Raw genomic sequence first — 15,072 nt, forward strand, 5'->3', positions numbered from 1 at the left:
AAAATGTCTGTTCATGTCTTCTGCCCATTTCTTGATTGGATTCTTTGTTCTTTGGGTGTTGAGAAACTCAACTGATTTTTCTGTATTGATTTTGTATCCTGTAACTTTACTGAATTTTTTTTATTAGTTCTAACAATTTTGGGGGAGACTAGGATTTTCTCTACATAAGATCATATCATCTGCGAATAGAAACAGTTTTACTTCTTCCTTCTGAATTTGGATGGGCTTTTTATTTCTTTTAGTTGCCTAAATGCTCAGACTAGTCTTCCAGTACTATGTTAAATGTGTACTGGTGATAGTGGGCACCCTCGCCTTCTTCCTAATCATAGAAATCTTTCAGTCTTTCACCGGTGAGTATGATGTTAGCTGTGGGTTTGTCATATATGGTCTTTATTATGTTGGGGTATGTTTCTTCTATACCTATTTTTTGAGAAATTTTTTTCATGAAATGATACTGAATTTTCTCAAATGTTTACTGCATTTATAGATGATCATATGATTTGTGTTTCATTCAATTAATGTGGTGTGTCACATCTATTTATTTGCATATTTTGAAGCATCCTTGCTTCCCAGGGATAAATCCCACTTACTCACGGTGTATAATCCTCTTAATATGGTTTTGAATTCAGTTTCTTAGCATTTTGTTGAGAATTTTTGCATCTATCTTTATCAGGAATATTGGCCCATAGTTTTCTTTTTTTGTTGTGTCCTTATCTGACTTTGGTGTCGGGGTAATGCTGGTTTAGTAAAATGAGTTTGGGAGTGTTTCCTCCTTTCCAATTTTTTTGAAAGAGTTTGAGAAGGATTGGTGTTAATTCTTCTTTAAATGTTTGGTAGATTTTACCTGTGAAACCATTTGATCCTGGGCTTTTTTTGTTGTTGTTGTTGAGAGACTCTTCCTTGATTACTGATTCAATCTCCTTACTTATTATTGGTTTGTTCAGATTTTCTTTTTTGTTTTTTCATGATTGGTCTGGGTAGAGTGTATGTTTTTAGGACTTTATACATTTCTTCTAGGTTTTCCAATTTTTTGTATAATTGTTCATAGTAGTTGAACGTCATGAGTTTTTGTGTTTCTGTGGTTTCATCTGTAATGTCTCCTTTTTCATTTATAATTTTTTTTTAATTTGAGCACTCTCTCTTTTTTCTTGGTTAATCTAGCCAAAAATTTGTCAATTTTATTTATCTTTTCAAAAAACCAACTCCTTGTTTCAAGATCTTCATTGATCTTTTCTATTGTTTTTATTTTCTATTTCATCTATTTCTCTTCTGATCTTTATTATCTCCTTTCTAATAATTTTGGGCTTAGTTCTTATTTTTGTCATTTCTTGATGTATAATGTTAGGTTGTTTATTTAAGATCTTTCTTTTTTAAAATGTAGGCATTTTTCACTACACATGTGCCTCTTAGAAATGCATTTGCTGCATCCCATAAGCTTTGGTATGTTGTGTTTCCATCTTCATTTGTTTCAAAATTTATTTTGATTTCACTTTTGATTTTTCCTTTCACCCACTGATTGTCAAAGAGTGTGTTATTTCATTTCCAAATATTTGTTAATTTTCCAGTTTTCCTCCTGTTGTTGACTTAAATATAAAGAGAATTTTAAGGCTCTTTTTACAGATTGCCCCATCTCTTTGCAAAAGAGTTATATCAGTTTATACTCTCATCAGTGGTACATGAGTGTCTTAGACTCATTACACTTTTGTCATTAAAGCAGAGTTAATAATAAAAAATGCACACTTTAACTTTTATATAAGCCTGAAACATGAACACACACTTACTCTCCAATTTTAAAATGTAAGGCTAAGGTCTTTTTCTTGTGTAAAGCATAACATAAGTTAAGAGCACCATACACTCTAGTTTGCCTGTTTATATCTGTATTCCATCTGATTGGCACCCCTTTTTATTCTCAAAAGTATCTCAAAAATTATATGGTAATTGTACCTCTAATGCATACTTGATAATTTCATTTCGGTTACAATTAAGTGGGAAGTAGGAATTTAAGGAGAATTATTTCATATGAGATATAGCTAGAATCTTCTCAGAACTTTGAAGACAGAATTTTTTGTAATTTTTCATTGTTTCCTTATTAAATAGTTTATATGGTATACCAAGGTGGGTAATGCCTGTTTTTCCTTGTGTTGCAACTTTAAAAAAAGTTCTTGTACTTGTTATTCTCCATTTTTTTTTTGAATAACAAAACATATAGCCATTTCTAGAACTTACTCCTTCTTTGGATTGTTTCTGGTGTTCTAACCTATCTGTGTAGGTACTAATAGAATTCTTCTCTTAGATTATTGTTAGTAGTTGATCTACATATTTTAAGCCCTATTTCTAGTGAATATCTGATGGTGATTAGCTGCAATTATTTTATCTGCCTGGCTCTCTGCTACTATATCCTAATAAAGGAAATGGAAAAAAGTTTATTATTTAAAGAGTATAGCACTGAATATGTATTGGCCACTTTGTCTTCTGCTCCAGCTCTTACTATATCCTAGCTACACTTCTCTGAAATCGAGGAGCCATTGGCTTTGCTTCTCTATTTTATGAGAGTGCTTTGAAGGACCTCTTTGGCTTTAGATTGAAAAAGAATATGCTCTAGAATGGATGTTGTCTTATTCAGTCCTGTTTAAAGTGAACTTCAGTTTCTGAATTAGGAAAGATTAGGGAAAGGAGATGTAAAGGAAGAAGAGGACTCTGGATGTCTTGGAAATACACATTCATAGTGGGGATGTGGCAGCTCACTTTTCTCTATGACATCCTCTAACTCTAAGTTGATATGTAGAGGGATAATTAACACTTTTATCAGTCTTCAGAAAATCAGGGCTATTTTGTATTGTAAATTGCTGAATTTCGTAACTCAGAATCCAGCAGTAGATCCAAAATGAATTTTGAGTGTTGCAATAGAGAGTGTTTAATCTGATGCTTTACTCTAGAGACCACAAAACATGTTTTAAACACTTTACCTCACTACTATAAGAATATCAATAGTCTGCTAGTAACCAAAAGATATCTACTGCATTTTATAAGGTAAAACTGTAACTCTTCCATGACTGAACTGTGACTTCTTTAAAAGGTCTGGGAGAGAAGGGCCAGTGTATGTCTGAAAACAACTTCTTTTATTCTCTCCTATGGTGGGAGATAGCCATTAACGGGTTTGAAATAGAATAGAAATACTTTGGTGGCTAAGTGGAGGCCAGATTTGAGGCTGTGCAGAAAAATTAGAGAAAGAGTGACCAGTTAGAAGCCTCTTGTAGTATGTCAAACAGAAGATGATGAGGACCTAAAATACTTCAGTGGGAATATTGATAGAGAAGAGAGAATGGATTTGAAGAATTTCTAGGAAATAAAATTGGCAGGGTTTCATCATTTATTGATAAAGGAGTATTAAGGGAAAAGGTTATTCTTAGGTTTCTGGTTTGGGTGATTAAGTCCTTGATGGGGGTCACTGACTAAGGTAGGAAGTACAGAAGATTTAGGAGGAGTACATTGGAAGCTAAGAATATGTGGAAAATTGGGGCGCCTTGGTGGCTCAGTCATTAAGCGTCTGCCTTCAGCTCAGGTCATGATCCCAGGGTCCTGGGATTGAGCACTGCATCGGGCTCCCTGCTCAGCCGGGAGCCTGCTTCTCCCTCTCCCACTCCACCTGCTTGTGTTTCCTCTCTGGCTGTCTCTCTCTCTGTCAAATAAATAAATAAAATCTTAAAAAAAAGAATATATGGAAAATTAGGAGCTCTAGTTTGTATATATTGAGTTTGAAGTGCGTGTGAGTTATCCAGTTGTTTATGTTTAACAGTAAATCATACATATGAGCTGATGTTGAGGGAGAGATGAGTGGTTGAGATATTGATTTGGGACTTATCACTTTATGGATTATTAAAATAAACTTCTCAGGGAGCCAGGGAAGAGTGGGAAGGTTAATCACCTGAGCAGAGAACCCTATGCATGAAGAGGACAACTGAGAATGAAGTAGGAAACTGAGAAGGAAGTTAGTGAGGTGGGAGATTGTGAAGTTTCAGAAGATGCCCACAGGTTCAAATGGAGTAGAAAGGCAAAATGAAATAAGGACTGAAGATGCTTCTGTTGGATTTTGGCAATTAGTTTGTTTTGATGATATTAGTGTGATTAGATCCAGTGGATGTTAGAATTAGCCAGAAGCTTTAAGATTTTAAAGATTTATCCCTTGTTTTTATTTTTTTTTATTTTTAAAGATTTTATTTATTTATTTGTCCGGGGAGGGGGAGAGAGCACAAGCAGGGGGGGCAGCAGGCAGAGGGAGAAGCAGGATCCCCGCTGAGCAAGGACTCGATCCCAGGACCCTGGAATCATGACCTGAGCCGAAGGCAGATGGTTAACTGACTGAACCACCCAGGCATCCCTACCCCTTGTTTTTTTTTTTAATATTTTCTTTTTTTTATGTTACTTTATTTTTTTAAAATTTTATTTTATTTAAATTCAATTAACATGTAGTATATTATTAGTTTCAGAGAGTTCAGTGATTCATCAGTTGCATATAACACCCAGTGCTCATTACATCACGTGCCCTCCTTAATGCCCATCACCCAGTTACCCCATCCTCCCATCCACTTCCTCTCCAGCAACCTACCCCTTGTTTTTAAAAATAATAATGTTTTAGAGATAGGAAGATTGAGAATTTTTATGTAGGTTACAACTGAAAAATATTTCCTGTACATGGTAGGTGCTTAATAACCAGTGGTTGAATGAATGATTGAACTCTCTATTGCTAGAGCCAGAACTAGAATCATACATCTAGATTTAGATGTGAAGTTAGATTTTTTGAGACATTCTTGTTTTTTGTTAGGCCTGTATTGCTATGATCTTCCCTCTTAGAACCATGTTTGCTGAAAACCCAAAATTTTGATAGATAGTATTTCTGCTTTCATTTGTCTCTAGTTATTATTTTTTAAAATTTATTCTTTGATTTCTTTGATTATACATTGGTTAATACATTGCTTCAGTAGCGTGTTGTTTAATCATCAGATGTTTGTGGATTTTCCAGTTATCTTCTAGTAATTGATTTCTTAATTTTATATTATCATAGAGAAGATGCTTGATATGATTTTAATCTTCTTGAATTTATTGAGACTTGTGGCCTAACATGTGATCTGTCCTAGGTAATGTTTTGTGTATACTTGAGAAGACTATGTATTCTGTTGATCTTGAATATGATGTTCTGTATATGTCTATTATGTCCATCTGTTTTAATGTATTGTTTAAGGCCAGTGTTTCCTTATTGATTTTTTATGTAGATTTAGATTTAGATTTTTTATTTAGATTTTATTTAGATTAGATTTATTTAGATCTTTCCATTGATATAAGTCAGGTGTTAAAGTTCCTTACTATTATTGTAGTCCTTCAGTTTCTCCCTTTAGATCTGTTAATATTAGCCTTATATATATTTTTATATATTGGTGCTCCAGTGAGTCCAATGTATTGCGTATATTTTGTGCTTTCTGTAAAATAAAACACACAATATGTATTCCTTTATATCTGGCTTGTTTGACTTATCATTTTTTGAGAATCACCTATTTGTAAAAGGAAAAATGGTCTTTATTTCTTATTGTTACAAGAGTGGATTACTGAAAATTTGTTGTTTGTAAGTACTAAAGGAAGGATTATTGGTATTGGAAAGAGCACTGGGTTAAGATCTGAGGTCCTGCGTTCAATTTCCATTCTGTGACTAGGCAGGGATCTTGGGAAAGTACCTTACCTCTCTGAGTCTTGATTCCCTTATTTGCAAAATAAGGATAGTTGTGTGTGTGTGTATGTGTGTGTATGTGTGTGTATGTGTGTGTGTAGTACCTATTGCATAGGCTATGGGGATCTAATTAACTTATTTAAAGAATATTTCTTGAGCAGTTACTATGTTGTAGGCACTGCTCTAAGTGCAGTTCTATAGCTATATACAGAGTAGACAAAAATTCATGATTTCAAGAAGCATAAATTATTAGATAAAAAGATATATAAAAGTATATTGAAGGGCGCCTGGGTGGCTCAGTCGTTAAGCGTCTGCCTTCGGCTCAGGTCATGATCCCAGGGTCCTGGGATCGAGTCCCCACATCGGGCTCCCTGCTCGGCGGGAAGCCTGCTTCTCCCTCTCCCACTCCCCCTGCTTGTGTTCCTGCTCTCGCTATCTCTGTCTCTGTCAAATAAATAAATAAAATCTTTAAAAATATATATATATATTGAAAACCATCAAATATATGATGACATAATCATCATACAAACTAGTCACTAATGCTCAAATCATATGTATGTATAATGCATTATTATATTATAATGTGTTATTTTATTTTACCTTAAGTCCCTGAGATTTAGAGAATGGAAATGGTTTTTTATACCAGGATAATTTATCATCCTGGAATCAATTCCATCAGGTGTTATTTTTTGGGCTTGTCTCAGGTGCTTACCAATTAGCATGGAAAGGCATTAGGGATTTTCCATGGAAACTCCAGCAAATTGCCAAGCAAGTTATAGATAATCAAAGGTTATTGGCATTCTACCTTTTGACTAATTCAAAACATTTAACTGAGAGATATAAAATATATTATTAGGAGATTTAAATGTGTAATTGAATAAGAAAAAGCACTTTAAAAGCATGAATTATTTGCTAATACCTAAGATGTTTTCCAGGTCTCTTTGATGTTATTTTCAACAAAGGAAATATATGCATTTTCCAAAGTCATGAAATGAGACATCTTTCTCTTGCTGTTGACAACAGCATTGTCACTGGAATGGTATGTAGTAATTTTCCTTTTTGTCACATAACAATAGTATTGTATCCACATATAATATATTTTTATAAGATCAAATTGTATTTCCTTTGGCTTTTACTTTCACCATTTTCATTATTCTGTTTTGTCTCACTAAATTTTGAGATTCTGATGCATAAATGGTCCCAAATTTCAGCAACTAAAATTTAGACAAGAAAAAGTAGACCACTTTTCTGATAACATTCAAAATACTAAGTAAGCCTCCAAAAGGAGATGATCTGATTTCTCAAAGTCCCCTTCAGGGAGCATATTATTAGGGAAAAAATAATAACAATTTCACCTAAGTGTACTTTATATTGCTTGGTTTAGGTTTGAAAAGTAGCTTTTAATATATAAAGCTGTTTTAAAAAAATATATGCATGCTTTTTATTTTGAAAAATGAGACAGCATAGGATAACTGTCATGCACTGTTCCAAATGTTTAATATGTGTTATAACGTTTAGTCTTTATATCTACCCTCTGAGAGAATCCATCATTGAGAATCCATTATTATCCCTATTTAACAGGAGAGGGACGTGACAGGTAGATGGATTGAGTTGCCCAAGGTCACATAGGTAGTAAATGTGAAAGCAGGAATTGAACACAGGCATTCTGATTCTAGCACTCATGCTACAGCTTCCTCATATAATGTTATATAATATTAAATGATTATTTTTAAGATTTTATTTATTTATTTTAGAGAGAGAGAGAGCATGAGTGGAGGGAGGAGTAGAGAGAGAGAAGGACAAGCAGACTCTACAGTGAGTGCAGAGCCCCTTGCAGGGCTTTATCCCCCAACCCTGAGATCACGACCTGAACCGAAACCGAGTTGGCCGCTCAACCAGCTGAGACACCCAGGTGCCCCAATATTACATGATTTTTGACTCATAGCATGTTATTTAACATAAGGGAAAATAATAATTATTGAAAAAAAGCTTATGTAATTTGTAGGCCTGAAATTCAGGCTAAGTGATAATCAGTCAAATTTTCTTCATGAAGTCTTTTCTCCTCTGCTCTGGACTTAGCAAGTCAGCCTGTGCTATACTTTTTAGCATATTCTGCTCAGTTAGTACAGGGCCTAGTCTTAGTAAGTGCTTATAAATATGAATGTAGTAGATATGGAATCTACTCAGTTAAGTCAAGGGGTTGGGAAACGTCCCATTACTTTATTTTTCTAAAATCAAATTAAATCTACTTCCAAGCCCCTATCCTACTAGGTTGGTGAGAGTGTGTGCCTGTGCTTTTCTCTTTTGCACTCCCCAAGGTAATGAGGGGAAATGGGGGTAAAATCTCAAATAGTACCTTGAATCAGGAATGTTTCTTTGTAACATAACCTCCTTGATTTGTTTAGTTTTTTGGAAGTAAAAACTAGTAATGCATGTCTTTTAATTTCAGCTTTTAGTCCAAAATAGTCTTGGGTTAGGAGGATACAAATGAAGAAATGAAAAATAAACAATAAAATACATATTAATAACTCATTAAAATATCCTGCCACTGAAGTTTTTTTGTTGTTATCCAATACTCTACCATGGGTTCTGAGAAATCAAGAGAAGGAAGTTCTTGGAACAAAACACTGGAAATCAGGCTGGAGAATCAAAACAATTAAATTACAAAAGCATGTGATAGATAATACAAGGATTCTATAGAGTGGAGTAGACCTGTACGTGCATATATGTCCAAACATTTTAAATTTAATTATTTTCTATTGCTAATTAAGAGGTGTTTTGTTTGTTTGTTTGTTTGTTTTCCTTTTAGGCTAGTGGTGGAGCCTGCACTGAGCTGCGGGTTCTTTATCAGCCCAACCGCTGTGCACTTCTTGAGTCAGCACTGGTTCCTGGTCAAATAGTTACTTTTGATCATCATGGCAAAATAGCTGATGAATCATCCGCAGGCTATGCAGACCTTTCAAAAGAATTTGTGGTTTTTGTCAAGGTATAATTCTGGAAAGTCATTAAAGTGTATATTGCTAAATACCTACTTTCTTTTGCTCTATTGAGGAAAACTCTTGAGTCATTAAAAAGTAATCAGATCTCTTCCCACTAGGTGGCATTGATGCCTATTGCCATTCTATTTACCCAAACTTTGAAAAGCAATAAGGATATTAGCTTTAGCAGCACTGAAACTGGTAGGAGTAGCATCCTATATTCAATTGAATTTGGAGGTTAAAACTAGAAATGGTATAAATGTGGGAATTCTAAATAAAAATTTAGAGACTTACATTGGGAGTCAAATGTATATATTTAACTTTTCTAAAAATTAGAATATTTACAGTCTTTGTTGTATATGTGTGATCATTTTATGCTTCTTTCTTTATAGTATGTGTTTATGAATTTATCTTTAAAATATTATTATTATCATAATAATATAATAAATATAATTTATGAGATTGCCTATTTTGTGCCAAGCACTTTACTGAGAGCTTTACCACATACAAAACTATATTTAATCATCCTAAAAGTACGGACAGATATTATCTGTATTTTAAACATGAAGAAAAGATTTTCAGAGAAGTTAAAAATCTGACTAGTATAGCATAACTAGTAAATGGTAGATCATGATTAAAATCAAAGTCAGTTTGTCTTCAAAACTTTTTATACTTACCATATAATAAACACTCCATTACATTATTATTTTTTCCCAAAATAACATGATTTTTTAAAATTTTGTTTTATATTATGTTAATCACCATACATTACATCATTAGTTTTTGATGTAGTGTTCCATGATTCATTGTTTACGTATAACACCCAGTGCTCCATTCAATATGTGCCCTCCTTAATACCCATCACCAGGCTAACCCATCCCCTCACCTCCCTCCCCTCTAGAACCCTCAGTTTGTTTCTCAGAGTCCATAGTCTCTCATGGTTCATCTCCCCTTCTGATTTCCCCCCTTCATTTTTCCCTTCCTACTATCTTTTTTTTAACATATAATGTATTATTTGTTTCAGAGGTACAGGTCTATGATTCATCAGTCTTACATGATTTTTAATGGTTGCATAATACCCAAACATAAGGTATATGATTATGTATATGTGTTTATTTATTTATTTATTTAATCACTGGATGTTTAATCTTTTTTTTTTAATGTTTTAAATTTCATTCTTTTAAAAAAATTTTTATTGTTATGTTAATCACCATACATTACATCATTAGTTTTTGATGTAGTGTTACATGATTCATTGTTTGTGCATAATACCCAGTGCTCCATGCAGAACATGCCCTCTTTAATAACCATCACCAGGCTAACCCATCCTCCCACCCCCCTCCCCTCTAGAACCCTCAGTCTGTTTTTCAGAGCCCATCGTCTCTCATGGTTCGTCTCCCCCTCCGATTTCCCCCCTCTTCATTCTTCCCTTAGATCTGTACCTCTGAAACAAATAATGCAATATATGTTAAGAAAATGCATGTTTAATCTTAATCTATTCATTTTACCACTCTATATATGTTACTGCAAAATATACTTTGACATATGTCTTTGGCCAATATTTTATCATTTTCTAAGTTAGATGATGTGAAATTGAATTTAAGGGTAAGAATGTGAAGCCTTTAAGACTATGGGAACATACTGCCAACTTTCTTTCCAGAAATGTACTAATTATAATCCTGTGAAGTTAAACCAACTGTGAAGTTAGAGGGGACAGTTTACATGACTACCCTCACTTCTGACACAAACTTCAGAGTTCCAGGGTCCTTGAGACCACCATCAAGTTTTGATAATTTAATAGAATAACTCAGAACTCACTGGAAGTTGTCATACTCATGGTTATGGTTTATCACAGAGAAAGAATACAGGTTAAAATCAGCTAAGGGAAGAGACACATAGGGCAGAATCCAAGAAAAATACCAAACGGTGCAACTTCTAGTTGTCTTCTCCACATGGAGTCAGGACAGCTTTAGTTTCTCAGCATTGATATGTGACAATATGCATGGACTATTGTCGACCAGGAAGCTCACCTGAGCCTTGGTGCCCAGTCTTTATTGGGGTTCAATCATAAAAGAAGTACATGCAGATGATCTTAGTCTCCAGCCTCTCAGGAGGTCAGGTGACATCTTGTGACTCACAGCTGCCCCCTGAAATCACATTTTATATGGCTGGCCCAAGGCCATCAGGCAAACAAAAAACTCCTGTCAAACCTGACAATCCAAAGGTTTAGAGATTACGTTTCAGAATCCGAAGGCAAAAGCCAGACCTCTGTGGGTAAAGTTAATTTCTTTCTTTTTTTAAATTGAAGTATAATTAACATACAGTGTTACATTAGTTTCAGGTGTGCAATATAATGATTTAACAATTCTGTACTTTTCTCAGTGCTCATCAAATATGTGTGCTTTTAATTCCCTTTATTTCACCCATCCTCTTACCCACTTCCCACCAGTTTGTTCTCTGTATTTAAGAGTCTATTTTTTTGTCTCTTTTTTCCCTTAATTTCTTTACTACCCAATTCCTTTAGCAGTGTAGGAGAGTATCCACCTTGTTGACCTTAGTGTTGAGCATGGTCCTTAGAAAAAACTATGACAATTTTTAGAGTAATAAACTACTGTGAATTACCTTTTTTATGTTTATTTGCCATTTGTATTTTGTCTTCTATGACTTATGTATTTATGTACTTTATTTCTCTACAGTGTTAGTGTATTCTTTTTTTTTATGTTATGTTAATCACCATACATTACATCATTAGTTTTTGATGTAGTGTTCCATGATTCATTGTTTGCGTATAACACCCAGTGCTCCATTCAATACGTGCCGTCTTTAATACCCATCACCAGGCCAACCCATACCCCCACCCCCCTCCCCTATAAACCTTCAAGAATTTTTTACATCTTCTTCTTTAAGTTATTGATTGCCTAGGATTTACCTTAGTTATAGCTGATAACTCTTTTCATTCATTCATTCCTACATATATACATTGAACTAATATCCATATGGTGCATCCCATAGTTCAGGTACACTTGTAGTACAGTTTTTATTCTGCTTTGTATTACTATTATAATTATTTGTTTATATTGATTGTACAGTTCTTAAGATAATTGTTTGTGTTTTGTATACTTTTTAAATCTCTATAGCATCTGATGGTGACTCTTACACTCAATAAATAATGGTTGATGTAAATTATAATGAATCAGCCAGAGAACCTTTTATTTTTAGTTTTGCATAGCAGTTAAATTATTTACTTCCTTATTTTGCTTACTTTTAGCTAACAAGTTTCTGATAAGATTTTGATCACTACAGCTTCTGTAAGAGAATGAACTCTACTGCCATCTTCTTTTAGCAAAACATGAGCTTGTTATTTACTGCCTTCTGTTCTGTTTGTTGTTCTGAAGGGTGTGTTCCTCAACAGTGCTGTGGTTCTACTTGCTACAAGCCTGTGCCAAGCCCTGTGTCTCCAGCCTGATGGGAGCTGCACTGGAGTGGGAAGTCAGTCTGAAAAATCCTACTGGAAAGTGCATAAAATCAGCTCTGATATTTGCATGTTCGAAAGTGTGAAAAACGCACGGATGTATCTGAGGATTAGGGATGGCCAGTGTGATGGAACAGTAAGCATCTGCTTGTATTTTTCTCAGCAAATGTTTAAGACATTTGCCAATGATAGATATGAGAATGGCACTTTCTGAGTGTTTTTTTGTTTTTTTTTTTAGTTTTAACCTATAAACATTTTGGAAATTGGATGTTATATATGATGGTCTCCGTTGACTTATTAAAAAGTGAGGAGGGCAGCTACATTCTTGGTATGATTAGAGAAGGATTCTGACCCTTCAGACATTGCTTCTGGAATGTAATGTGCACACAAATCACCTGGGAATTTTATTATAAAGCAGATTCTAATTCAGATAGATAGTGGTGGGACCTGTGTATCTGCATTTCTAATAAGCTCTCAGCTGTTGTTAATGATGTTGGTCTGCAAACCACTCTTTGAGAACCAAAGCTCTAGAAAGTCCCAGCTCAACAATATTTCCTTACTGCTTCTTTTGGTTGCCTGAATTTCCACCAACGGAAACCTATATTTTGAGTAAGGAAGTAATTTTAAATTCTAAATATTGGGGGTTCTTCTTTAACATCTTGACTTAAGATGGGATATGGAAGGCAACTAACATAACACATTTTATATATCATAATTCTTCTATGGGTTGAAGGGCATGTAAGATTACACATTTAACTTGACTGTTAATCCTCTGTTCTTGTTTGAAACAATTTAGTTCAAACTGTATCTTTTAGATTAAACTCAGGGCTGCCTCCTCTCCCTCTTTTCCTTACCAGTATGACATCTAGTTATATGGGAGAGTTTGCCTGAGCTTCTGGGGGTGAGGAGAGGGAAGGTTTAGACTATTCAACATTCTTTGGGCCCTTGCCTTTGCTGCAGACTGGCAAGCCTGTATCTGGTGAGCTGCACTGATGTTCAGAGTGCAAAAGAGAAAAGCACATGCACACACACATTATTAGCATCTTTGATTCACAAGAGCATTGTGAAATGGGATATAGCCCATTAAGAATCCATGCTTAACAGACAGAGTGTCATGCTTATGGTCTTTAAACTGATAAGTGAACTAATTAAGATTAAAAACAGGTAACATTACTACTATGGTCAGACTAGCTGAGAGTATGATTTCATCTAATGCTCCGTCATCCTATAGGAGGAGCATCAGGAAGTAGCTTTCCCTTCATATCACCAGCATCCACAAAGTATACGAGCCTTTCTCTTCTGGGATTCATGCGAGTGTTCAGAACCATGAGACAGATAATATATCACTGCATGACACACGTTTTGGGGTATGTGTGTCTTGAAGTTGCTAGGGAGAGTTTGTGGCTAAATAAATGTCACTCCAAAGTAGAAGATGAGCCAACACTGGAAATTTGTATCTTCTCTAGATATCAACCAAGAGGATAGCTCATTGCTCAGTCACCTTTGGTTTATCTGCCTCTTACTCAAGTTGGATAGTGATTTTCATGGTTTTTCTATTCTCTCTTTCCAGTCTGTGTGAGCCCTGTCTCTTCCATCTCTTTCATAGTGTGCTACTTATCTTGTCCCTCCATTTCCTCTGCAAGTGTATTGCAGAATCTTGAATCTTGCTGCCTTACACTAAGTACTCATGCTTTTTACTTCTATTTCTTTTTGTTTGTGCTATGAGTGATTCATCTCTATCTGATTAGGCTGAGGGAATTGGAGAAGTTCTTGGTATTCAATAGAAAGAATTTTGTGAACACAGGAAGATGGGTAGAAACTTACAGATTAATATGTAGAACTATTATTCTGTCACAGAGAAACTGTTGGCATGCTCATTCTTCAGATGAAGAAGCTAAATGTGAGCCTGGTTACATAACTTTCCCAGACCCCACCAGCCAGTATCAGAGCCACAAGTCAGTCTAGGTCAGTCTGCCTCCTAAGCCCCTGTTTTGGAGGATTCATGATACCCAGATGGAAAAGCTGGGTTGACCCCCATGAGGAGACCAGAGTCCCTATACACAGAGGGGAGGTCATTCACAACACAAAAACAAAGTTTTCTTCTTCAGCAATTTTCCTAGAACCCATCTTGTTGAGAGCTTGTTAGATGAGTGATTGAGTCTGAAATTGTGTCTTCTTAGCCTGTACTATGCATCAACAGTAGGAACCTCCTTTCCTTTCCCTCCCTGATGGACTTCTTGGGATGAAAATCTAAGTTCAGGGGCGCCTGGGTGGCTCAGTTGTTAAGCGTCTGCCTTCAGCTTGCATCATGATCCCGGGGTCCTGGGATTGAGCCCCACATCGGGCTCCCTGCTTGGCGGGAAGCCTGCTTCTCCCTCCCCCACTCCCCCTGCTTGTGTTCCCTCTCTGGCTGTGTCTCTCTCTGTCAAATAAATAAATAAAATCTTTAAAAAAAAAAAGAAAATCTAAGTTCAGAATTTCCTGTGTGCTTTGGAACTGATGCAGCCAATCATGTATTCAAGTTTCAAACCCAGTATCGCTTCTTCTTAAAGATGTTTCATAACTTGAAAAAAAAACAAACAGGCATTTGTTCTATTTGCTTTAAGATGGAGAGAGCCAAAATGTGGAACCCAGTGGGATCTATTGACAAAGGTGAAAGAACATAAATGGTTTGATTACATGGAATTTGATATTTAAAACATTAAAAAGAAATTCAGGCCATTTTAGAGCATAACACAGAGATTCTCTAGGCCTTTTTGGCATGCCACAACTTGATTGCATGTCATTTAACCAGAGGGTTAAGGACATTCCTTTTAGATCATGCCCCTGTGAGGCAACACACAAGTATGAAGCAGGAGGTGAATGGAAAAGAGACTAGTAAGGGGGAGGAGGTCTGAAAGGAA

At 35.3% G+C, this 15,072-nt stretch overlaps 1 protein-coding gene across 1 annotated transcript in view; it reads left to right on the plus strand.

Moving 5' to 3' along the window:
• Positions 1-15,072, plus strand: part of RP1 (RP1 axonemal microtubule associated) — a 225,993-nt gene that overhangs the window by 54,329 nt on the left and 156,592 nt on the right. Inside the window, 3 exon segments of the mRNA XM_081817120.1 lie at positions 6,655-6,758; positions 8,529-8,705; positions 12,093-12,305. Coding sequence (XP_081673246.1) covers positions 6,655-6,758; positions 8,529-8,705; positions 12,093-12,305 — 494 coding nt within the window.

Source organism: Leptonychotes weddellii, chromosome 4 (genome assembly GCF_054177405.1).
Source record: "Leptonychotes weddellii isolate Sample4059 chromosome 4, ASM5417740v2, whole genome shotgun sequence".
NCBI classification, from domain to species: domain Eukaryota; kingdom Metazoa; phylum Chordata; class Mammalia; order Carnivora; family Phocidae; genus Leptonychotes; species Leptonychotes weddellii.